The 26,046-nt window shown below is 36.2% G+C and overlaps 3 protein-coding genes across 7 annotated transcripts in view; all 3 read left to right on the top strand.

Moving 5' to 3' along the window:
• The window catches only part of specc1la (sperm antigen with calponin homology and coiled-coil domains 1-like a), a 35,697-nt gene extending 32,076 nt beyond the window's left edge, over positions 1-3,621 (top strand). For all 4 annotated transcript variants that reach the window (XM_077223599.1, XM_077223597.1, XM_077223598.1 and 1 more), the window contains 2 exons: positions 101-160; positions 1,553-3,621. In XM_077223599.1, coding sequence (XP_077079714.1) covers positions 101-160; positions 1,553-1,642 — 150 coding nt within the window. In that variant the 3' untranslated portion in view covers positions 1,643-3,621. The remainder of the gene's footprint in view (positions 1-100; positions 161-1,552) is intronic.
• Positions 3,622-4,517: 896 nt separating this feature from the next.
• adora2aa (adenosine A2a receptor a) lies at positions 4,518-15,674 on the top strand. 2 transcript variants are annotated; one of them, XM_077222620.1, is made up of 3 exons: positions 4,518-4,729; positions 8,221-8,973; positions 11,754-15,674. In XM_077222620.1, exons 2-3 carry the CDS (start codon positions 8,639-8,641, stop codon positions 12,748-12,750), a joined length of 1,332 nt encoding a protein of 443 aa, XP_077078735.1. In that variant the 5' UTR covers positions 4,518-4,729; positions 8,221-8,638; the 3' UTR covers positions 12,751-15,674. The 2 variants fall into 2 exon arrangements, with proteins under 2 accessions (XP_077078735.1, XP_077078736.1); XM_077222621.1 differs by lacking the exon at positions 4,518-4,729 and adding an exon at positions 7,701-7,785.
• Positions 15,675-18,327: 2,653 nt separating this feature from the next.
• c8h22orf15 (chromosome 8 C22orf15 homolog) lies at positions 18,328-20,352 on the top strand. Its single transcript, XM_077224044.1, has 5 exons — positions 18,328-18,436; positions 19,019-19,105; positions 19,388-19,510; positions 19,596-19,667; positions 19,966-20,352. Exons 1-5 carry the CDS (start codon positions 18,412-18,414, stop codon positions 20,100-20,102), a joined length of 444 nt encoding a protein of 147 aa, XP_077080159.1. The 5' UTR covers positions 18,328-18,411; the 3' UTR covers positions 20,103-20,352.
• The last annotated feature ends 5,694 nt before the right edge of the window (positions 20,353-26,046 follow it).

Raw genomic sequence — 26,046 nt, 5'->3', positions numbered from 1 at the left:
AAAGATTTATTAAGCCTATGAGAACAGATCTTTGTTATTTTTTAGGTTAATCTTGGTTTAATATTTGTTGTTAATCTCACAACTAGTTATTTGTTTTCAGAGACGAAATTTCACTCTGGCCTTCCAAGCAGCAGAAAGTGTGGGCATCAAGTCCACTCTGGTAAGTAGGTCTTTTGCATTAGCTTTATTACAACAGGTCATTCAGGCCAGCTGATGAAGTTAGCCTGTAGTTTGCACCCAAATGGGCATGTTCAGTAGTCGGAGAGTTTTACTGGAGCAATGTACACAAAGACCTAATGCAGATCTAAGGCACTCTGTTTATCATCCACGCCCATCCTGTAAGCTAACAGCAGGTGAAAAGCTGGAAACACTTAATTATCATCCAGCGCTGTTTACTTATAGCACACAATATAGAAATGTTTCCTTATTGTGAACTACTTAAACAATATGTTCAGCATGCACTGCAGCTAAAGCAAGTCCTAGAAATGAATCAAATTTTCAAAATCATGGAGAAGTAATACAAATGTATATACTGAACATAGACTACTATTCAAAAGTTTTTGTTTTTTAAGTAAAATATTTTTATTCAGCAAAAACACAATTTGATCAAAAGTGACAGTAATGACTTTTATAATGTTAAAAGATATTTCCTAATGAATGCTGTTCTTTAAAAGTTCTATTCATCAAAGAATCCTGAAAAAAAGTGCATCAGTTTTCACAAAAATATTAAGCAGCTATTTTTAAGCTTAAAAAATATTTAAGGTAACACTTTACAATAAGTTTTCATATGTTAACATTAGCAAACTACATTTAGTTAACATGAACTATAAATGAAAAACCATTCTAAAGCATTTAGTAATTTAAGTCAATGTTATTTGCAACATTTACTGATACATTATTAAAATCAAAAGTTGTACATTATGTGTTAATATTATTTAATGGACATCATGAACTAACAATGAGCAGTTGTATTTTTGTTACCCAACGTTAATAAAGATTAATACATCATGTAACAAATGTATTGCTCTCTGTTAGTTAATGTCAGTAAGTGTATTATTTACCATTAACTAATGGAACTTTATTGTAAAGTGTTACCGTTTTCAACATTGATAAAAAAAAGAACTGACTGATTGTGTGACTGAAGACTGGAGAAAATCTGAAAATTCAGCTTTGCCATCACAGGAATAAATGACATTTTAAAATGTATTAAAATAGAAAAACAATATTTTCAATTGTAATAATAGGTCACAAAAATACTCTTTTTACTGTATTTTTAATTGCATAAATGCGGTGTAAATTACTCATTTGTTCTGCTTTAAAATATTTTGTCTGGAATTTTTTTATTATTAGAGACATTTGTGCACTAGTAATAATAAGTGTAATAGTTAAAACATCTCTGGAGATCTCTGCAAATTGTTTTTTGAAATCATAAACGTCATGGAATCTTCTTGGAGTTTCACTGATTTCTTCCTGCTGAAATGTGATATAATGTGCCTTTTCTTGAATACACTTATCAATTATCAATACAATTATCTCTCTTTTTCTCTTTTAGGACATCAATGACATGGTCCATACCGAAAGACCAGACTGGCAGAGTGTTATGACTTACGTCACGGCTATCTACAAGTATTTTGAGACCTGAATACATGTCCTTTTACAAATAGTCAAACCAATGCAACAAATTTCCAGCAACTAACCTGCGTGCAACACCCCACCATATCATCCAGGCCCAACCCTAGCACAAAGTCATATTGCATCCATCACAAGGACAATTGCATTAGCATATGCTGATATGCCGTGATACATTGATTATATCAAGGAAATCCTCTACAGTGGAACTCGGCTACTAATGCAGAATCAGTTTGCCTTGGCAATAGTGCTTCAGCTCACTGTCGGGAGACCCTAAAACACTACGGACTTCACATCCAGTTACTAATTCTTAGTGTGGATGATTTGAAATTAGTCTCGAGGAACAGCGTGGACCTGCTTGTGAACCCGTGCCTTTTGCCACCCCGAGTTCTTGCGTCCAGACAGGCATTTGGAGCAAGTTCTTCACCTTAATTCACAACTTGCAACATTTGAACTTGTTTTAAAAGAGCGAGACTTGCGGATTGCTCAAAGCAGTGCCTAATTGAAACGCTTTATTGGAGAAGCACTTCAGTAGAGGAGAATTGTACACTAATAGGAGTTATTCACTATAGCACACAGTCAGTGGTTTAACTTTTTACAGGATTGTTTTGAAAGCTCAGCGTGGGCGCCTTTATGTTACGACTGTGACCGATCTTGGCTTGAAATACTACATATTAAATAGGGAGGTCAGCAATAAGCTTATGTAACCTTTTGAGCCATTTCATATGACATTAGTGCTGCTCAACAACAGTAAGATACTGTAGAAAACACTACAACAGATTTGCAGCACATGTGCATGTACTGTCCAGTGTATTAGTCTGAAATAGTATACCAAAAATGAAATCTTGTTTGTGATGCAGTTAAGCTAACTTCCTTCAGTACTAATCAAATGGTATGTTCTTTCTCAGGATAAGAAAGTCTTATCGATATTTATCACAACTAATAATCATATGTGATTCATAATGTTATTCGCACCGATACCTGCACATTTTATAGTTTGCAAAGCACAAAAATCATCTTACATGCACTAATTGAAGATGTAAATGAAGCTACATTCCAGTGCATTAATATGGATGAATAGAATTGATTTATAGAGATTTTCTGCATGAGTGAGTGAGAGAAAACCTGATCGTCACATATATCCTGTTTTCCAGCTGTGCTGAATTCAGGCATCGCTCTCTTTTCTTAAGTATGAAAGTATGTTTCCCACCTGTCTGCAAATAACACTTAATACAAGACATTCAAATAAAAACAATAATGATAACATAGGAATTTTTCATGAAAATTTTCATGAAAAATGTGAGGTATGTCTCTTATTTTCTAAACCTTTGATTCCTTTAATAGAGTATTTAATTTTTCAATTCCTGAGGAGCATTTAGAATTGTTTGAAATAATACCAATTCAAATTCCAGTGTGTGTTTAACGAAGCAGTTTATTTTTAGCTCTCGAACATCTGAGAGAAAGACCAATTTGCAGTTACTCTGGTAAGCGTTTAAGATTTATTCCAAACTATGTCACAGTTTAGTCGTTTTTACATTACGTGCATCTTTGGTTTTAACAGTATAAGTTACTGTACTTGACCTGTGGACCATCATCACATATTCATTGTAAGTAAATGACAGATTGATCTTTGTTTGAACCTGAACAAATGTTTTGTTCGGGAGCCTCATATCAGCTTGATTTACTATAAAAAAAGAAGAGACATGTTGAGATGGACCTGCATTCAGTATATGTCTGTGTGATGTGCTTCGTCCAGCTTTCATCACATTAATATGAATGTAATACAGCAAAAGGCTTCCCCAGCTCTGTTGCCTTTTAGATTGTTATACTTTATGCCAGTTTATTTTCTGTTCTTGAACTATTTTGCTGCCATTTGTTTAGGTTTTTTTCTTTTATAATTATGAGAGCATTATCTTAATAAAAAAGGGTAAATGTTTTCCTTTTTATAAATAAATGTGAAGAGCAATCCAAATGCTTTTTCTCCTAAATGAATCAGTTGTGGTGTGTAAATGTTTATGATTTAGCTACGTTTTTCTTTGCATTTTTGTTCATTTAATTTAGCTAGCTTTATAATTCTCAGGAGTTCTTTAGCTCAGCATAGAGAAATTGCTTTTCGGCTTTAATTTTTCAGAGATGGATTAATTGGTCTTTATGAACCTAGGTGACAACTTGTATAATATATAGAAATAACAAAAACGAGGTCTTAATTTCCTTTCCGGACTGGTCATTCAAGTAACTGTAATGCCTTGTGGTCGCCCTCCCATTTGACTGGAAGGCTTTTCAAAACTTGGTCTTAAACGCTTTTAACAGGTCATTTACAAACCGCCAAAAGGTCTGAGGAAAGGAGATGGTGGATGTTTATGACTTAAGTTTTTGCTCTTTATTGTTGTAAAGGATGGGTGTTGTGCGGCATGATTAGTGCATTTCTAAGATTAGATATGACGTCAGTCATTACATAGGGAAAAAAGGTTGCATTTTGTCCTGAATGAGACCAATTAATTGGCCTGCTTTCCTGCACAGATCCCTATTGTCTTTCACAGTCACGTGTCAATGAAACCCAGATTGACCTTAATACCGGTATGTCTAGTTTAACTGTGGGACTAAAGTCTCAGAGAAACTGTCTGTTTATATATTTTTTTTAAATATATTGACAGAAAATTTCCATTTTAGATGTTTAGTAAATCTCAATAAAAACCTATTACATGGTCAATATAAAATAGTAGCTAATTTGAATACTGTACTCCTGCCTTGTAAATTTCCTTTCAGATAATCTCACAAGAGAAATGGCACTCGCAGTTTGACTGATACTTGATCACAGGAAAGAGCAGTATCAGTATCTAAACATTCGTCCAGACCCCCGGCTCCGGATTGGTCAAGCACAGGCTCTCATAGGGTTCTTCCTATAGTCTGTCATTTTCTTAGTGCTGATATGAGGGCGCGCGACTCACAGCTGACGCATGAACGCCGACGGAATCACTAACGAACCATGAACCACTGAGGACTCTTTTTCGCAGGGTTGCCTTTTTATCTTTTGTTCATGGAGTGTACTGCTTGTTTTATCTTTCTTATTCAGTCATTCCAGGAGTTATCAACTCTGATGGTAAGTTGAAACCATTAACTACCTAATAAGAGCCCGCGGAGTTTCGAAAGAATCGGATTTGTTGGCATACATTTGAACTAAATAATTCGTACACAGCTTGCCTGCATTTTTAACATTAAAGGGAATTATTCAAGTGTGATTGTTTCTAATAGTTAAAACTCATGCTGTGTCCTGTTCAGTTCTGCAGGCATCAACATATTTTAGCTTCAAAACAAATAATACAGGAACAACCCCAACTAATGCTGTAATTTACAAATAGCCTTGGAAAACAGCTAACTAATTCTTATTGAAGAAAACGATTAATATACAACTGAATTGAGTTTGGGCTCAAATTAGCAGTGTAAATGAAACTGCAGTTCATGTTAAGCCATTTTAACATTTACTCCTTAAAATTAACCATTGTGTATTTTGTTGGTAGTAGCTACTGTTTAAACTAGTGCTTGTATTTTTGCCTGTAGGAATTAGCATCTTTTTCAATTTCACCACTAACTATTCAATGAACGCTTGGTATTTTTCAACAGCGACTAATAGCCTAGCCTATACTTTCAATTACCCTCTAGCATTCATTACTACATACTTCATTTGTTTAGTCACTGGTTACTCGTATCTAAACCAAATTTAGTAGTAGGTACTTATTCTTTAAACTCATACCTGTTTTAAACTTTGAATTAAACTTAAACCTGAAATAGTATTTTGGTCACACTTTAGATTAGGATCTTAACTCTCACTTTTAACTAACTGTTAATTATAAAATTTGCCTCAAACTTCTAATTACTGCTTATTAATATTTAGTAAGGTAGTTAAGTTTAGGTATTGGGTAGGATTAATGGATGTAGAATATTAAGACATGTGCTTTGTAAGTACTGATAAACAGCCGGGAAAAAAAACTAGTAATATGCATGCTAATAAGAAGTTAATAGTAAGAATTAGACCCTAAACCACCAGTATTTTCTTGTACAAAGTAATCCAGGAATTTTTGTTTTATTTACCACTTCAAAAAAAAAAACACTTCTGTTTCTTCCAGTTGCTACTAGTATAATTTATTTAGTTATTTTATACATTGTGTGTTTGCTGGTATAGATGCTGAATACTGGTGTCTCACAAAATAGGCATTAGTATCTAATAGATTAAGCACTAGTAAACCTATGCTATTAACTTTTGCATAGATTCTAATTACTACAAAATACGTAATTAATGAAACAGCCCAATTTTTATTAGTAATACGTTACAAATACGTACCATCAACAATTTTAATACTAGTCATATGAGTCAGAAGTTAATAGTTAAAAAATATAAGATCTTTGTATGACAGTGACTAAATTTCAGTTTGTTGTAACATTTGGGACTACCAAGACTACTGTCTATTCTAATGCATGGCTACTAGAGAAAAGAAAAAAGATACTAGTCATTATTTGATGATTACTGATTGGTACAATAACATGACAAGAGATACCAGTTATTTTATATTTATAAAGTTTTTCTGTAGAGTGTATATCTGAGTTTTTGTTTTAGATCAGAGTTATAATACACACACAAACACACACACAACCTGTTTCTACTGATATGCCTTAAGTGGTTTACTTGTTGATGGAGAACTGGAAGGTGCCTTAAAGCTTTTCTCTAAGTGTTAGTGATTTCAGCATGTTAGATGTATTGGAACATAATTTCTATATCTAACTTGACCCAGATTTTTCTTTTAACTTCATAACAGCAAATAAATCTTCGAATGTAAGAATCAAAACAGATTTTCAACTGAGAAGTGGAGCATTTTATGATCATTTTTTATTTTATGATCCTATCAATCAAGCTGAGGTAAAATGAGAGTAAAACGGCTGTAAAACCTTCATTCGCACATAGCTGAAGTACATCTGTTTGTTCTGAGCTGGTCTTGCTGTTTCATCTGAAATGTTTGAATTGGTTTGCTATCGAACCCTGATATTTTGGATTTGGTTTAGTAACGAATGAATCAGATTTTGAGCCAGATGGTGTTTGTGACTTTGTTCGATGATGGATGGATGTCGACTGATCTTTTCCATCATCCATCCACAAGGGTCCACTGTTGAGTCTGGTGTTGGCACAGGTTGTGGCCCACAATCTGTCTAGTATAGCTCAAACATTGTTGTCTTGTAAGCACAAAGCACTGAATCCAGAAGACTTCTTTTGGAATATAATCAAAGGGTTCATTTCAATGTTTCGGAGCCCTAAACTCTCCCAGATCCATATCATTGGCTGTGAGGCTGGGCGTCAGGATATTCTTCTTTATTATGTTTTCTCACCTGTTACTACAATCATTTTCACCTCACCCACCGTCAGTTCTTGTTTATGACAGTCACCTATTCACATTCTATTCATTTTTGTTCTTTTTTTGATGTCAATAAATGTCATGAGACTTACCCCCGGTTTTACGAACAAGTCTTGCCTAGTCCCAGAATAAAATTAATGTTTGTGTTGTCTTAACTAAAAGCAACTTGCACTGACACATACTTAAAATATATCAGTGCCATTGTTTGTTTTTTAAGTCATGTTTATAAAAGCTACTTAAATGTCCTAATTGAATTAAGGCCTAATCCTGACCATTGTGAAACCAGGCCATTGTGCTGCAAATATTATTCCCTGTATACAAGCTTTGAGGTTGTCTATATGCTAGTTTAGTCCTAAAAGTTCACAAAATTGACTTAAAAAATAAATGCAAAGATAAAAAAATCTCTTTCGCTTCCAAAAATTAAAAACCTATTGAGGACCAATAGAATTCCCTCTAGAATGAGATTGTAACGCATATATATATATACAGAAAACAGCTGCTCTGCTACATTTACAGCGCTTTTCAAACATACAAACATTCAAACATTACAAACATTTAAAACCGTAAATATTCAAATCATATATATATATATATATATATATATATATATATGATTTGAATATTTACGTTTTTAAATGTTTGTAATGTATGTTTGAAAAGCGCTGTAAATGTAGCAGAGCAGCTGTTTTCTCATGTTTTTCAGAGGTGAGTAACCTCAGGGAGCGCTTCTGCAGCAGTGTGGGAACACTTCGGGGTAAATAGCTCAGACTCTCAGTTAAGAGCTTTAGAATGACTTCCCATAAACACTAAAACAAAAGGAAAGCTTCTGGCTATCACTAGTGGAGTGAGTAAATGTAAAGTCTGAGATAAAGAATATCCACCCCAAGAATTTTTTGTGCTCACATATGTTTCTTAATCTTGCAATGTGTTAAAGCTTGCCATTTGTATTTACAAGAAAGGGCTTTGACTCTGGAAAAAGTCCCGATAAAGTGTCAGAATTTCATTGTTGGGCTTTAGGAAATGGGATAATCTTATCATGCTGCTCCAACACTCAGTATTATTTTTAAATCCCATATTGTTGTCAATGCCAAAAAAAATATCATTTTTACTTTTATATGTTTTTGTCCAGTCCTTCTCTTCAGAGCCTTGTTTTCCTGTTGATGACATAATTCATTTCTTCTTTCTCAAGGGAATGCATCGGAATACTAAATGTTATAGAAAGAAGGGCAAGCAACACATGGAACGAGGACTGGACCATCAAGTCTAACATCGTGACGTGGGATCATAACGGATTTTAAACAGATTTCTTTTTTTTTTGTTAGTTAGTTGTATTTATTTAATGCCAAGTCTTTTTTGTAAGATCTGAGGTAAAATTCGAATGTGTAAAAATACTTTTAAAAATGATTTACAAAGTTTTATTGCACATTTTCAACTAGCGATTCAACAGTCTTGAACGTTTTTACTGAGGCAACATTTGATTAATCTTCTAAAGGCATCTCAGTCTTCTGGTAAGGTTGACACTAGGCCTCGGTGAGTTGGCTGTTGCCTCGAGCTGCAGCTATGGACATTGAGGCGAGGCATCGCCCTTTCTCCCCAGAGACCTCACCATGCTGAACAATGTCTTTGACGTGTTGTACATGATTCTGGAGCTGCTGATTGCCCTGCTCTCCATCCTGGGCAACGTGTTGGTCTGCTGGGCAGTGGCCCTCAACAGCAACCTCCAGAGCATCACCAACTTTTTTGTTGTTTCGCTGGCCGTGGCGGACATCGCAGTGGGTGTGCTGGCCATCCCCTTCTCCATCGTGATCAGCACTGGGTTCTGTGCCAGATTCTATGGTTGTCTGTTCATCGCCTGCTTCGTCCTAGTGCTGACCCAGAGCTCCATATTTAGTCTCCTGGCCATCGCCATTGACCGCTACATTGCCATCAAGATCCCTCTGAGGTGAGTGAAGAATGTTGCTTTCAGAATATTCATGTTTGGATATTCTTCTTTCTTCAGGGAGGTTTTTTTTATTTCTATTGTCAGCTGGATCTGTTTATTATTACATTTTGTAGACCATTATTACATGCCACCAATGTTAAATAGTTTTGGCCTTCAAAAGTTTTCTACTGGTTATACCAACCAGCATGTGTTTTGAATGCAAAAAAAAAAGCCTGTTTTTTTTTAATAATCTTTTTGTAAAAAGTGTATTGGGTCAATAGCGACCCGTGGTATGTAATAATGTTTGTATATTTGTTTTTCTGTTTAACAGTAATTGAATCTCTGATGACTCAATAAATGCAATTCACCAATATTCCTCAATGTGTCTGATACACAATGATGACGTGATGTTTCACTCATAATGCACACAGGCATAAAACAAAATAATACATAAGTGTCATCAACAAAACTTGAAATGGCTCAGCGATTTACAGCAGAGCAACTACTGTACGTAATCAAATATTAGTGACACTGTCACTTGATGATCTGGTAAAGAAGCTGTCAGCGACTAAAATATAGAGGGTATGCAGCACGTGACGTCACCGTTGGCCGGAGTGACTGCGGTTACGCCCACTAAGTGGCAAAAAGACTGAGCGGCAGCATTGGTTTTCAGCGTGAATGCTGCGTAAAAACACACAAAACGACTCTAAAACGGTAAAGGGCTTTGAGACTGACTGTACAACTAGATTTGACAAGAAATATGAGGTATATTTTTACAGACTACCTAAAGCTACAGAACAGAGAAGCAAATAGATCGCTGCAATTCATAGAAACAACTGGACTCCAGGCAGCGAAAGGTGGATTTGCAGTTATCATTTTTGTGTCAATATGCTGAATTTAGTGGTAAAATCATTCTCTATATATTGTAATGTTATATATTGCAGCCAGTGACAACTCATCAATCAAATATTTACCACTGTATATTCTGTATAATCTGACATTTTTAAATAAACACTGACAAAAAACTATACAAGTTTTAAGTCTTGACGATATAATGATATATATAACATTGATATAAGTGATCACCTGACATCAAAGCAACTAGACCAGCATAACCCTACTGAGTGGCTGGCTGGGCTTTGCTGGTTTAAGCTGGTCTAGCTGAAACGTGACTTAAACTAGCCTGAACAGGCTGGGAGACTGCCTAAGACAAGTAGACCAACTTAGGCTGGCCTGCTAAGATCATGGGTTTTCAGCAGGGAAACCAGCCTGGATCATAATGGAGCTTCATGCTGGATTAAGATGGTTTTTTCAGGAAATGAACAACAAACATGGCACTGTTCCCGTTTGTCGGGGCAAGCCATGCATTAAAATAGGGCCAAATTACTAATTTGAAATAAACGTAGGGTTCCATTCAAGCACACAATGTGTCTTTCCAACAAACATCAGATTCTTGGCTATTTTTGGGTGAATATGATTTAAGAACATGGCAAAACCTGAAAACTCTTGATTTTGAGGCTGTTTTTGAGCATAACCTCTCTTAAATCTGATTTACTCTGGAATGTTTTTGCTAATAGTTTGTACAGATTTCCTTTAGCAAGTATCCACTTTTGTCAGTCAGTCTTTTATCAGATGCCAATTATTTTTCCATGAACTCTTTATAACTCATGATGAGCCGATTAGTTCTATTCAGGATGTATAGCTAACGTGCTGAAGGAGATTAAGGAAATGTTGGGATAATAGTGTCTTATTCTTTTGGAATGGTCAGTTCTAATGTTTTCAATGAGATGCCCACGTGCGTGTCCACGTCCTGTCAGCAGGTTTTGGGCGGGGGATGGGGATGTTTTCTCTGTGTGGCTCACTGAACTTCTACATCTGGAGAATGAGACCAAAAGAGGCCAAGGAACTCAGCTGTTCTCCCACACTGGCCCAAAAAAAGACTGGAAATAGATTTTTGTTCCAAACGCTGACATTTCTGAGCACATTCTTTCTTCTTAATTGCTCCAATGGGAGAGTTTGCTGAAAATACTGCGAATGGATGCTAGGATCATTAGCACTGTGGTTGCTTCAAGATTGTTCTAATTCTCTGTTCACATCGTGTCATAATTACCATAATTACGAGATTTTACTTTGAGCTATATTAATATTAATTTCTATGATAAAAATGTATCTGTGTGTGATATTGCTATCGATGACAGACAAAAAATCTCCATCCCTACCTTCACAAATGTATTCTGTTGTCAAATCTAGAAGAAGAAAGAAAGCAAACAAGGTAACACTGGCTATATTAAAATGACAGAAATATGAGTTGACGCTGTTTGAATTATTGGAAGTTTCAGACTTAAAGTAAATGCAATTATGAGATAAAGTTTAAAACAACAAAATAGAGTTGCATTGTGAGATATGAAGTCACAATTGAGATGCAAGTTTTATAAAGTTGCAATTATGAGACCTAGGCATAATTATGAAAAAATAAAATCACAACTGATAGATATAGAATATAGAAATTGTGAGAAATAAAGTCGCAATTATGAGAAATAAAATTGCAATTGTAAGATATAAAGTCAGAACTGAAAAGTCGCAATTATGAGACACGAAAGAATTTTACTCTTGGGAAACTAATAATTACATAATTCCTGCATGATGTAAACAGTTTTTAAGGGGTGTCTAGGTTTACAGCCATGCTGTCATTTGCTTACTTTTGTTAGTACTTTGGACCTTTTAGATGTGCAGTCCAGACAATCTGGAACAATCATTTATGGCTGGGGAATTTGCAAAACATAATTTTCTCTCTCTTCCAGATACAACAGCCTAGTAACCGGGCAGCGTGCCAAAGGCATCATAGCGATCTGCTGGGTTCTGTCGGTTATCATCGGTCTAACGCCCATGCTTGGCTGGCACAAAGCCCGCTCAGAAAAGCCCATCAACAGCACCGACTGCCCGCCCGGCATGATGCAGTGTTTGTTCGAGGAGGTGGTGGTCATGGACTACATGGTCTACTTCAACTTCTTCGCCTGCGTTTTGCTGCCTTTGCTTCTCATGCTGGCCATTTACCTGCGGATCTTCATGGCTGCGCGCCACCAACTCAAATGCATCGAGTCCAAGGCCATGCCGTGTGAGCTAAAGTCCCGCTCCACCCTGCAGAAAGAGGTTCATGCCGCCAAGTCTCTGGCCATCATCGTTGGCCTGTTTGCTGTGTGTTGGTTGCCGCTGCACATCATCAACTGTTTCACTCTGTTTTGCCCTCAGTGTGAACGGCCTCCTGTTCTTATCATGTACCTGGCTATAATCCTCTCGCATGCAAATTCGGTCGTCAACCCTTTCATCTACGCCTACCGCATACGTGAGTTCAGATACACCTTCCGGAAGATAGTACGATATCACGTCTTGGGCAGACGGGAGCCTCTTTCTTGCAATGGGAGCACCCGAACCTCAACTCGAACGAGCATGGCAGATTCACTTCGGATTAAAGTCAACGGCCTGGTGCGGGACCTCTACACCGAGCAGAGCAGCACCACCAGCAGCTGTGAAAGTGCCGAACCCGGCCACACGCACAGAACTGTTGCCACGGAAAACTCCATATTAGACAACCGGCCTATGGAACTCACTAATTCTCTCAGACATCCGGCACTGAGGCATCCAGAGTCGCCGCTCACTGGGAATAATGAGGGCGTTGCGTGCAGGAAGCATGCTGTATTTGACATTACTGATGGGAAGGATCTGTCCTCACCACTTCACATTAAATCAGCCCTGTACCTGCAAACAGCCAACTGTGTTGAACTCACAGAGGTTTCCTGATAAATAATGCTGTCCGAATGATGGATTCAAATTATTTATTTGCTGCCTCGAAAGAAAGACAAAGTATATTTTTGCTTCTTTAAAGACTTGACATTGATGTGGACCCAGAAGCAGCTCAGAACTGAGAGTGTACAGTTTGACATTGTAATGATTTTAATGAAAAATTTTAAACATATATTAAAGAGCATGGCATGGCTGACTGAAATGGGCATCCGTAATGAATATCAATTCTTTATATCAGATATAATTGTCAAACTTAAGATGGTAAAACATTGAGAATGTTTCAGTTCATGAGTTGGAATTTGAATCGGCTATAGGATGTTGAATTGGAATTTCTTTAGTACAGCATAAATAAATAATTGAAAAAAATATATAAGTGATGATTTATATTTATTCCCAGCTGGGTAGAATAGTAAAACTGATTAGAGAGATACCTCTTAAATTCTATATTGTCAAAACAACTAACACAACAACTTAAATTTTGTCATACAGTCCCACAAAATCTCCATCATATTGCTTGCATATGTTACAAAATACATTTCAATCTGTTGATAGTACATTAATGCTTGGCATTTTGAAAAGTTTGTGTTAAATATTCTTCCACCATATATTATTTATTTGGTGCCCCGAAATAACGATGGGCTAATATATGAAAGACAAAGTATATTTTTGCTTATTTAAAGACTTGACATTGATGTGGACCCATAGCAGCTCAGAACTAAGTGTGTACAGTTTGATATTGTAATGATTTTAATGAAAATGTAAAAAAAAAAAAAATGTGTATATATATATATATATATATATATAAATATGGCGGAAGACTGGTGGAACAACATTTAACCCAAACTTTTCCATCATTAAATTTAAAGGGACACCAGGCAGGAATCCCGTTTTTGTCAAACAGCGACCCCAGAGTCGCTGTGGAGTACTTGTATTTAACGTTACTGTTGTAAATTTATTTTGCCAAGTGTGTCAGAGGTTCTGGGTTCTAATCCGTACAAGTAGGCTAGTATACAAATATAGAGTCTCTCCGCAACGGATTGAGGCGCGGATTGAGGGTGACGGCATGGGCGAGACGACCACCATTCAACCCGAAAGAAGTCATATAACCATTTCAATAACTCTGAAGCTGTTGTTAAGCTAAAAAAAACTGCATAGAATCCCTTTAATACATTAATTTTTATTTTGTGGATGGATATGAATTGGATTTGACGGATTTGAATTACGATTTGACATCCTGTTTGCTTCCTCAAATCAAATTCAAGAATTTAAAAGGCAGTCTCAGTTAGTTCTCAATGGTTCAAACACCCCCGAGACAGGGAGAACACGCTGAGCGTTTTCTTGTGACGGCTGACAGCTGAACCCAGCAGACATAACACAACCTCGGCATCTGCACCGCAACACAAACATGAACTCAAAGTTCTACATGCACAAATGCCCACAGGCCATTGATTTCGTTGATTTGTAACTGGGAAAGCATGTTAGTCAGCAAGACTGTATTCCATAAGGCTAGAACATGTATTTATGCAGCATTGCATTTGCAACTCAAGCTGTGATGTTTGGCTATGTGTTTTGCAGGCTTTGTGAAAGGTTTTAAGTATTGCTCTTTGACTGGTTTTCTATGAAACACTTTCCGCCTATACATTTTTGGAGTGTTGTTATTTTTGCTTTTAAATCATCAGGGACACAAATCCAATGCTTTTTGTTGAGAACTGATAGAAAAATTAGATATCTAACATAAATTTGAAGATAGTCAATCCTTTTACTTGTATCTGACAATCGGCGACCTTATAGACATGCATTCTCCATGCTATCCTGTCGAGCACTGCTTCTTTCAACTGTTTAATTTTCATATTGGTATCCATTTTAATAGTGTCGAGCCAGCGAGTTCTTTGTCGTGCCCTTCTGATTCCACTGACCATTCCACACATTACTGACTTTAGCGAGTTTGCTCGAATATCATGGCTAAAATAACTCTTGTAGTATAGTGATTTCAGAGTGACGTCCCTGATTTTATGCGATATAATACTTCTTTATTTGTTTTCCTGGCTATCCACGGTATTTGTAACAGTTTCCACCAGCACCACATTTCAAATGCATTGAATTTCCTTCTGGCGGCCTTATTTATATCTGTCCAACCCTCACGCCCATACAACGTCTTGGGAAAGATGATGGTTCTGACTAATCCGCTTTTTGTGTGAGTGATATCTTATTCATACCAACCATTGCAGTACGGCCCAGTGCGACCCTGAGACCATTGATTTCAGGAGTGGATCTTTGGTCAATTTTTGATCTAAGAAAAAATTAAATCTTGAACTGAATCAATTTCTTCGTCATTGATCTTCTCCACTAGCTGCTGTCATCATGATCTTTGCTTTTTTTATGTTAAGGTGCAGACCCATTTTCCAATTTCTTTCTTGATTTTCAAAATGAAATGTATCAGGTCCTCTTCCCTTTCAGTCAGCAAGGTTGAATCGTCCACATATCTCAAATTGTTGATGGTTCCCCCGATCCAAACTTCAATATTCGACGAGTCCAGGTCTAAATTTCACACGACCACCTCAGCGTAGAGGTTGAAAAGAAATGGGGACAAAATACAGCCCTGTCTTACGCCCCTGCTGATCCTGATCTTATCTTTATCATCATAGAGTGCTCAAAAAGACTTTTGCTGCCTTATTTTGTTCCTGTTTGTGAAAAGCTCCATATAGGTAAAAAAAAAATGCATCTGATTTTTTACCTTCATTCTGTTGCAACAAGATATTGTACTGCCCTGGCAATGTTCATGAAAAATGTGATTTCACATCAACCCATTTTGTGCTAATTCTTGCTGTATCGGGTCATGCAGTATTAGGCCACAGAAACGGCAATGTGGACACATTTGGTTTTCCTCTACCACATGAATAAAAGACTATTACTTAGTTGCATATGGAGGGCTGTTGTCAACTAACCTGTTTGAGAATATACAGTTCCCTGATTATGTGCGTCTGTAGAGATGAAGATGCTGCTATAAAATCTGATCATAATTTGCCATGAGGGTCATTGGCGTGCAAAAACAGACTCGAATAGTGCGATATTATTCAATATTAACTTCATGTATAATTTAACAGTTGTTTAGTGCTCTTTGCTCGTCTGATAATTCTTAAATATGTAAACGGTACATTCGGTTAAATTTAAAAAGTTAATGTAATCAGTATGCCAAAACGATTTGGTCGAATGTGTGATGTAGCTTAAAGAGCAAGCTGTGAAATGAATTGCGGATTTCCTTCCAAAGACTGAGTCTCAAGACATGAAGTGCTCATCCCAGGAGATTCCTTCTCTTGGGTTGTTGTGCACGATCACCCGCTGAAGGCTTATATGAATCCTAACATTGTATTTTTCCCAGCCTTTTTCCCAATCCCAAAAGATTCCAGGTTAAAAGACTGAAATATTTTATCTCATGATATGTCTATATCTAGATGTTAGGGTATATATTATACATATGATATAGGTGTACATGTAGATATCACATATAGGGTATATAGATTGTTTTATAGATTATAGGTTTTAAAAATTAAATCAATGGTAGCTTTACTTTAAGCACATCTGATTCAAATGGAATCGTTTACAGGCAGTTTTACTCATTTGATATGAACTGAATCACGGTATGGTTCATCTGGCATTCATGACAGATTTGAATCAAAAAAACAGGCTACAGTAGGCCTAATCCATCTCGAGTTATTGCAAACAAAGGCTCATTGAGTGCTGACACAAAGGGAGGTTAATGCGTCTGAAAATGCAGTAGGCTATTCACACCGTTCCTCCTAATGAACTCCAATATGACTCCTGGGCTCAACTTCATGTCTGACAGCAGAGCTTTTGGATCTTCAACAATAGCAAATTGTTCCTCAAACATACAGTATTCTTGATGCAGTAACTATTTATATCTGCTCTATATGCCTCAATTGGCATACTGTGGGAGCACCGTGAGTGAATAGGATATGTGTAGATGTAGGCCTATAACCTTTGGCATACATTTAGCTTTTATTGAGCTAAGCAAACAGGCTGATTGGTTTCATCATTGACATGAAGCTCGTAGAGGGCTTCATATCACATTTTAAAGTTGTGGAAAATAACTGTTGATGAAGCTAATAATGTTTACACACTGATAAAAAAAAAAATGTATTCCTGAAAAGCAGTGTTAGGTAGGCTATAACTGGAATCAGGGCTTATGACTTAAGCTTGTGTTGTCATGGGGAAGTGTCTCAACGGCTTATATTCTGGCCAAAGTTGTGTATTAGCAATCTTCCAAGGGGGAAAAAAATAATAATTTTAAAAGTATGATGGAAAAGGGACAAAAAAGTCTTGTAAACTAATAAAACTTGAATGGGTTTTTTTATAATGTAGCCTACAACCGTTCAAAGGTTTGGGGTCAGTACGATTTTTAAAAGGTTTTAAAAAGAAGTCACTTATCATTGTCGTGGCGCATTTATTTGAACAAATATACAGCGAAAAATGTAATATTGTGAAATATTATTACAACTTAAAATAACTGTTTTCTTTATTAGTATATTTTAAATGTGATGCAAAGCTGAATTTTTCAGCATCATTACTCCAGTCTTCAGTGTTACATGATAATATGCTGAATTGCTCAAGAAACGTATATATCTCAGTATTGAAAACAGTCTAATATTTTTATAGAAACTTAATATTTTGGTGGAAACCGTGATAGCCTCAGTTTTTCAGGATCCGTTGATGAATAGACTGTTCAAAAGAACAGCACTTAATTGAAACACAAATCTTCAGTATAATCATAAATGTCTTTTTTGTGAAGGCATGTATCAGAAATTGACTTTCAAAAATGAACCATGAGAAATTAGAGCTTCAACTCACAGTTACTAATTTGCCCTTATTTAATAATGTCATGACCACACATAAAAACAGATCAAATAATTTGATTTGATAAAAATAGAACATTTTTTTTTTTTTGGATCATCTCACATCTAGCAGTAGTAGTTGCACTCAAGGTTCATGCAGTTATTACAGGGACAAAATTGCAACAGACATTAAAATGAATGAAGTTTGCTAACCTATTGATCCTACAAGACTAATTTCTTATGGCATAACTTTTTCTCAAGTCAATACCTTGAAGAAATAGCTTGCTGTTCTGTTACTGTCATGGGAAAAAGGCTATAGATCTGCTGCATGTCCTGGAATAGTACTTCAAAGTATCAAAGAACCTGTCTGTCTGTGTACTAACTCCATGGAGACAAATCAGACTGGTCTTGCTTCATAAAAAGAACCCTTTCTCTCTTCTCCTTTCAAGGGTGTGAGAGAGAGAGATTGAGAGGCAGAAAAAGAGAGCGAGAGAGTGAATAATGTAACCCGTGTAATATAGTGCTGTTTATGTAATGCAGATTCTAGTCCAGGAGGGGAGTTCATTCATAGTTCAGTGGTGGCACAGCAGGATAGAATTCTGATTACATTGAGTCAATTATATTCAGTACTTCAGAACTTTTCAACATTCCTCATAAACCAGGGCTTTGTCTCTAGGTATGGCTGTAGTCAACAACATTTAACTGCCTTTTATTTTCCTACTGTGTGAACAGAGTCGTTCATTACCGCAGGCTGCCCAAAGAGTACCGAGCAGTTTAGCACTTAAAAACTTCGCATCTCAAGACCGAGATGTTCATTACCGTGATATTTGGTGGTAAGTGCAGGATGCTGCATTTATATATTACATTAATCTGTTTGGTGTCTGTTTTTTATATTTTTGAAAGGAGTCTCATGTTCACACAGGCTGCATTTATTTATTCAATATTACAGGAAAACAGTCATTTGAAACAGTATTGTCATTTAAAATAACTGTTTTCTATTTTAATATGTTTTTAAAATGTAATTTATTCCTGTGATGGCAAAGCTGAATTTTCTTCAGTGTCACATGATCCTTCAGAAATCATTATAATATGCCCATTTGGTGCTCAAGGAACATTTCTTCTTCTTCTTCTTATCAATGTTGAAAACAGTTGTGCTGCTTAACATTTTGGAAAACATGTTATTTTTTTCTTTACAGATTCTTTAATCAATAGAAAGTTCAAGAGCATGTAAAAAAAATAGAAATCCCTTCTAACCTTACAAATGTCAATTTAATGCTGAATGAAGGAATTAATTTCTTAAAAAAATATCTTTTGAACTGTGTGTGTGTGTATGTCATCATATTTTATATTATATATTATATTATACAAAGTTCCTTTTGTTTTTGTGTTTTCAATGTTTTCAAATATTCTTACAGAGGGAAGAGAAGAGATACTGAACCTAAATTGCAAGATTGTAAACTTTATCCACTGTATAAAAGAAAAATGCAATCTGGATCCCCAAGGTAAATCAAAATTTGCTTCAACTCAAACATGGGTTGACAGGAAAGATGAATTCAGTAACCTAAAGGTTTATTGTACGAATCATTTCAAAGCTTAAATTGGATTCTTACATGTTTTGAAGTACATACAAGTTGTGTCTGCCTGTATAAATCCCACTACCAGTTTGGGGTTTGTTTTAACTCCAAGCAACACTAAAAATCAGAAACTCGCTCACAAACTTTAAATTTGAAGTTAAACAGACTCATTAGTGTAGGAGATCTAAAAAAAGGAAGTGTTCTCTGTAGAGACTGTGGACTTGATGGACAGGACGGGAGAGCTGGTGAACTTGGCAGAGAGAGCACAGAGCACAGACCTCGTCTGCAGTTTGCTGAAGGAGAGAGAGAGCTATATTCCATTACGGGTGTCACGTGAGTTTCCACTTATCCACTTCAACAACAGATACCACAACAACTGGGAGGAAAATCAGTAAACGCACTGTGTTCTCTTGTGCAGGAGGTGAAGGCAGTGAAGGTCCCAAGTATTCTGCAGCGTATGACTTTGGCACAAGTTACCCTGAGCTAGCAGGCAATGCTTCTATATTTCTCTCATTCATCTAATTCAGTACAAGTTTACAGAGAAATTAGTGTCAAGAAAAACAGTGATTGCTTCCTTTTTCCTTCGTTTTGTTATTTAAACTGATTTTGTGAAAAATCCAATTCATTGGCATGTTAACTAATCACCGCAGTTTTCACAATGTGTAGAAATATTTCTTTTGGTGATCACTATTTACATGGTACATTTTTGTTATGGATATTAGACTAAATGTCTTTGTTGTAGTTGTTGGCTCTCTGTTTAATGTAAACTTTCTTTCTGCTAAATTTAGAGATTCTGAGAAAACTATCAAATCCTTCAAAGGAGAAGGATAGAAAGGGAGGAGCATCTAAAAGGGGAGGAGTCAGTCAAAACCGCAACAAAGCTGCTATCAACTTTAAGAAAGCCATCACAACACCTCGGAGCTGAAAACACTGGCTTTTTCCATGTATTTAACACCGTTGTCAAAATTTTATTTATAGAATTCATTGTGTTACTCGTCTGTTATATAATTTATATCATATGAAGAATAAATTTAGTTTGAGCATATTCAAAACCGTTTTTAAAGAAATTATTACTGTAATTTAAAAAAGGATTCATTAAATTGATAAAAACGTGACATTAGAGACATTTAGAACATTAGAAAAGTTTTCTATTTCAAATAAATCCTGTTCTTTCAGACTCTTTCTATTCATCAAAGAATCCTGAAAAAAAATTCTCACAGTTTTAACAAAAGTATTAAGCAATGTTTTCAACGTTGATAATAAACAATACAAATGTTTCTTAAGCAACAAATCAGCATTTTAGAATGATTTCTGGAGGATGACTTGACACACGAAAGACTGAATTAAAGTCCAAGTGTGTGTATCTGCTAAAGGTGTAACGGTTCAAACGATTTAAAATTCACTGTTTGGTTTTATAACGGTTTTAGGGTCATGGTTTATAAGGTTTCGATATTTGCTACATTCAGGGAAAATTAATAAAATAGAGCAAATATAAATAAAATAAACAGTGCTTTTCATGTTTTTCAGGTATCTATCATCTATCTATCTATTTTTATTTAGTCAAGAGCAGTGAGTGATTTCCTTGTCTTTTATTGTTTGATTAAAAACACAGACAGCAGGAATTTTAGGCTGCTGTCACTGTAAAACAATGCACAGATCCAGTACACTGCTGACACACATGCGTTGTCTTTCTCAACTGTTTACGTTCAAGCGCAAGATTTGAATGACAACGAGATATTTTCGTGCTGTCTGCAACCCGGCTTTCGGTGTGCAAGCTTCACACACAAATCTTCTCACAGCGTGCGCGGGTTCTCTTTCGGGTCTTCTTGTGCTTAAATGTTAAATTGGCAATGCTTACATTAGTTTAGTTTAGCAAGTGCGTGCTGAACCGTGGGTGGAGAACAGTACTGTTAGATTGTTTTACCGAGAACAGTTACCCCCCTAGTATTTGCAGGTCAGAGTTATGGGCATGCCGTAAGGTCTTGCCTGTTAGGATGTGTAGTGTTAAGGGTTAATTTCTGTTGTCAAGTCACCTTTATTTATATAGTGCTTTTTACAATACATATTGTTTCAAAGCAGCTTTACATAGATAACAGGAAAATAATGTTGTAATAATATTGTTAAATTTAAAATCAAATGTCCCCAACTAAGCAAGCCAAAAGCCAATGGCAAAAAAGGCGACAGTGGCAAGGAACCAAAACTCCATCAGGTGACAGAATGGAGAAAAAGGCCTTGGGAGAAACCAGGCTCAGTCGGGGGGCCAGTTCTCCTCTGGCCAACGAACGAACAGTGTATGATTATGATTCAGGCAGCATTACAGAGTCATCACACGCGTATGGAGACGAGTTTGTTGAGGATCAGTGCCGATGAGGCCTTCACAGGGGAAGAGTCTAGTTGACACAAGCTCTGCTGACACTTCAGGGATGCGTTGTGGTCATGTCTAGGCGCAAGTCCACCATCTGATCTGGATATGGCCCAGTTCCGGCTGATTACAGTTAACCTCGGAATAAACAGAAAGACTAAAATTTGTGTAGATGCCATTCTATTTATGATGTAGCGAGTACATCAGGTGTTATAGGAAGTGTTCCCGGTTCCGGCTGACCTAATTTATGCAGCCTAATAATCATTCAATTGATTTGAATTGTAGGAATGTATAGTGTTCTATGTGTATGCCAGGTTGAAGAGATGTGTTTTTAATCTAGATTTAAACTGACATAGCGTGTCTGCTTCCCGAACAATGTTAGGAAGACTGTTAAATAGCAAAAGGATCTACCTCCAGCAGTCTATTTTGAAATTATAGGTATTAGCAACTGGCCGGAATTTTGAGATTACAATAGACGTGAAGGACTATAATGCGTTAAGAGCTCACTCAAGTACTGGGGAGCTAAACCATTAAGTGCTTTGTAAGTGATCAGCAATATTTTAAAATGTATACAATGTTTAGTAGGGAGCCAATGCAGTGTTGACAGAACCGGGCTAATATGGTCATACTTCCTGGTTCTGGTAAGAACTCTAGCTGCTGCGTTTTGGACCAGCTGTAGTTTGTTTATTAAGCATGCAGGGCAACCACCCATAATAGCATTACAATAATCTAGCCTGTAATGAACACATTAACTAATTGTTCTGCATTAGTCATTGAGAGCATTTGACGTAATATAGATATATTTTTAAGATGGAAAAATGCGGTTTTACAGATACTAGACACGTGACTTTCAAATGAAAGATTGGTTTCAAAGAGCACACCAGATTCCTAATCGATGACGAAGACTTGACAGAGCAGCCATCAAGTGTTAAGACAGTATTCTAGGTTATTATGTGATCTCTTTTTTTTCAGAATTAAGTAGTAGGAAATTACTAGTCATCCAGTTTTTTATATCAGCCATCCATTCCGTTAATTTTGTGAATTGGTAAATTTTGTCAAGGCATGAAGAAATATAGAGCTCAGTATCGTCAGCATAACAGTAATCAAAAATAAATGCCATGCTTCCTAATGATATCTTCTAAGGGTAGCATGTACAGAGTGAACAGCAGCGTTCCTAGTACTGAACCTTGTGGTACGCCATACTGAACTTTTTGATCGATAAGACATCTCTTCATTGCTACAAACTGATAACGGTCAGATAAGTATGATTTAAACCATGCTAATGCAATTCCACTAATGCCAACATCATTTTCGAGTCTATTTAAAAGAATGTTGTGGTGAATAGTATCAAATGCAGCACTAAGATCAAGTAGCACTAATAGAGAGATACATATCCTAATGACAAAGATGAAATAATGATATTAAGAAGAGGATCTATGACCTCTGGAAGCATCTCTTTCAATAACTTAGTTGGTATAGGGTCTAGCACACATGTTGTCGATTTAGATGATTTAAAAAGTTTGGAAAATTCTTCCTCTCCAATAGCAATGCACAAATCTCAAACGTGATTTATCATTTACACTAGATAATGTTACATTAAGCACCAACAATTCAAAAGAATTCTATTTAAAACAAGACTTCTCTGTTGTTCCGAAGATGCATTATAAATTACAGCAACACTTTTGCAACACTTTGCCTTTCAGATGGGGCTAATGTATTTAACAGTAATCTTGGGGGGTGGACTCATTTGAAGTAATGTAATCGTCTGGTTTTAGCCAGGTTTCTATCAAACACATAACATCTAGGTTATAATATGTAATCATATCATTAACAATAAGTGCTTTTGAAGTAAGGGATCGAATATTTAGCAGCCCGAGCTTTATCATTTGTTCATCTGTATTTGTATTTGTCGAACATTAATTAAATGTTTACCCTTAAATGGGTTTAGGGGATCAGACACAATCTCTATATGATGATATCTAGGTGAAAGGGTCTCTATGTGTTGGGATTTATCTGACCTCAGTGAAGTGAGACAGCTAGCAGATGGTCGGTTTAGTCAGTCTGTCTGCTTCCTGGCCATAATTGGGGATTCATGTTTGAGCTCTGACTATGTGCCGTATTACTAGATAGAAGAGCAGCACTATCCCGGGAGGGATGAATACCATCTCTTTTGAACAGGTCAGGTCTGCCCCAAAACTTTTCCAATTGTCTATGAATTCTATATTTGTTTGCGGACACCACTTAGACAGCCAGACATTGAGTGAGGACAGTCTACTAAGTATCTCATCACTCCGGCAAACAGGAAGGGGGACAGAGAAAATTACAGGTCCTGACATCGTACTTGCGAGTTCACACACCTCTGTAACGTTAATTTTAGTGATTTCTGACTGGCGAAGTCGAACATCATTAGTGCCGACATGAACAATAATCTTTAAAGAATTTACGATTAGCATTCGTCAACACTTTTAATTTTGCTTTGATGTCAGGCTCCCGGCAAACATGTGACCATGGTGGCTGCTGTCTCTATTTTCACGTTCCGTGTAATAGAATCGCCAATAACCAGGTTACATTCAACAGGATTCTCAGTGGGTGTTTCACTGATCGGGGAGAACCTGTTTAATGTTGTAATCGGAACAGAAGAGCGGTGTTTTGTCCCGCGACTACAGCGTCTCACGGTCATCCAGTTACCCTGCTGCACGGGCTCTACAGTCAGAACCGAACCAAGTTCACTAAGCTAGTCACATCCAAAGCACTAGATATTGAAGTTTAAAAGCCCTTGCACTCTTACTATCCTCAATTAAAGTTTGGATGCATGTCTCTAGTTCTGAAATCTTCTCCGTCAGCCTGACTGTCTCCCTGCATTTATTACAAGTAAATCCTATATTGGTGACAGAGAAGGCTATACTATACATTTGCTATACTATGTTATAGCATTGGTCCTGACCCAAATGGCACCGTAAACACTCTCGGTCTTCCTACGAGTTTGTTTACCTTCCGGCACGCCCATTACGACTTGCAGCTATCCCCGTCTCAAAAATTCAGCTTTGTAATTACAGGAATCTACTACTTTTTAAAATATATATAAAAATCATATAGTCACTTCAATTTATACATTACATTTAATGTAGCCTATTTGTTCTTTTATAAGATAACTTAATGGGATACAACTTAAACGTTTGTCTTTGCTCAACACAAGAGTTTTATGAATGTAAGGAAAAGTATTTAGGATTTAGTCTTAAACTTTGTTTTTAAACTCTTTTTCAGCATTGTTTTGTTAATTTTAAATGGTCATGTGACAAATACATTTTTTTAAAAGTAGGCCTATACAATTTCCTCATAATATCTTATTCTTAATGTAATCATTTTAAATATATAATTTTCTTCTTTGGTAATGAGACATTTGTACCAGTCGCACTAAGACATTTCAAATGATACCAAACATGTATAACACTGTATGATGATTATTCACATTAAACCAAATAGATTTTGAGGTGAATTTTGGTGATCTCAGCATGAGAAAGATGGAGTGGGGGAAGAGGGAAAGAGATGTATTCTGACTGAGGTGAAACTTGTGTCTCAAATGGTGATGCTAACTTCACAAGGGAGAGTTCAAATGTTAATTTCCTTTGTTTTCTCAGAGAGTTGCCCTCTCTTCCAGTTTTAACGCATTATGGATAGGGCGGGGGAGTGTGGGGTAAGATTAACCATTTTTACTTATGTGGTGCTAAAGATAAGAGAAAATTAGGCAGAACAAATTTAACAAATTTTAAACTAATTTCAGGATCTATGGCGAAGGGTTCTAAAAATAGCTTCTCATGAAAAAGATGTTCTTGTTGATCAATTTATCCCACGTCAGGGGTAGGTTGATCAGAGTCAGAGGGTAAGTTGCACCATCTGGGTGTAAACTGACCATCTAAATCTGAATCAATCCCATGTGAATTATTTCACATTTCACTATTTTGTAAATATTTTTTTTCTTTCTTAAAGCTATAAGCAACATAAAACTTCAATATCTTCAATTGTTTCTATTTCTAAAACAATATGTTGAACACAAAAGTTGTTACCTTCCCAAAAACAGACTAAACAGAGTTTGTTGAGAAAAATTAAATAAAAACTAAATTAGAATTAGATTGAATAAATATCACTGAAACTAATAAACATTTTAGTCAAAAGGTTCTCAGTTGGCATGGTAGTTTTTCCGCAATGTTAGGCCATTAGGGATTACAGGTCGAAAGATATACATGATTAAGCATCTTCTGGTTCTTAACAGAGAAGGATTTGGTGTACTTGTACATTGTTCCTATCAAATAAAAATAAAATAAAAAAAGATGAATTAAACCAGTTGCGTAAAATTACATTGACATTATATCAGGTTTAACTTCAGAGATTTAATTTAACTACAGTGCCTTATGGTGGGGTAAGTTAAAACGCTGTCTCAATTTACCCCACATCATTTGGCTCACTTTGCCCCGTAGTTGCCATTTTGGACAAAACTAGCTAGCTTACC

The sequence above is a fragment of the Siphateles boraxobius genome, unplaced genomic scaffold (assembly GCF_051911475.1).
Source record: "Siphateles boraxobius isolate OS27281-9 unplaced genomic scaffold, OSU_SipBor_1 9, whole genome shotgun sequence".
Lineage (NCBI taxonomy): Eukaryota > Metazoa > Chordata > Actinopteri > Cypriniformes > Leuciscidae > Siphateles > Siphateles boraxobius.
Note: the sequence above shows the minus strand (reverse complement) of the source record. Positions and strands in the feature narration are given on the sequence as shown.

Excerpts from the sequence above, each read along its gene's own strand:
- adora2aa (XM_077222620.1), top strand. The coding sequence starts at position 8,639 with ATGCTGAACAATGTCTTTGACGTGTTGTACATGATTCTGGAGCTGCTG. Across the intron at positions 8,974-11,753 it reads GCCATCAAGATCCCTCTGAG|ATACAACAGCCTAGTAACCG; the intron begins GTGAGTGAAGAA and ends TCTCTCTTCCAG.
- c8h22orf15 (XM_077224044.1), top strand. The coding sequence starts at position 18,412 with ATGTTCATTACCGTGATATTTGGTG. Across the intron at positions 19,106-19,387 it reads ATGCAATCTGGATCCCCAAG|AGACTGTGGACTTGATGGAC; the intron begins GTAAATCAAAAT and ends TGTTCTCTGTAG. Across the intron at positions 19,668-19,965 it reads AAGTTACCCTGAGCTAGCAG|AGATTCTGAGAAAACTATCA; the intron begins GCAATGCTTCTA and ends TGCTAAATTTAG.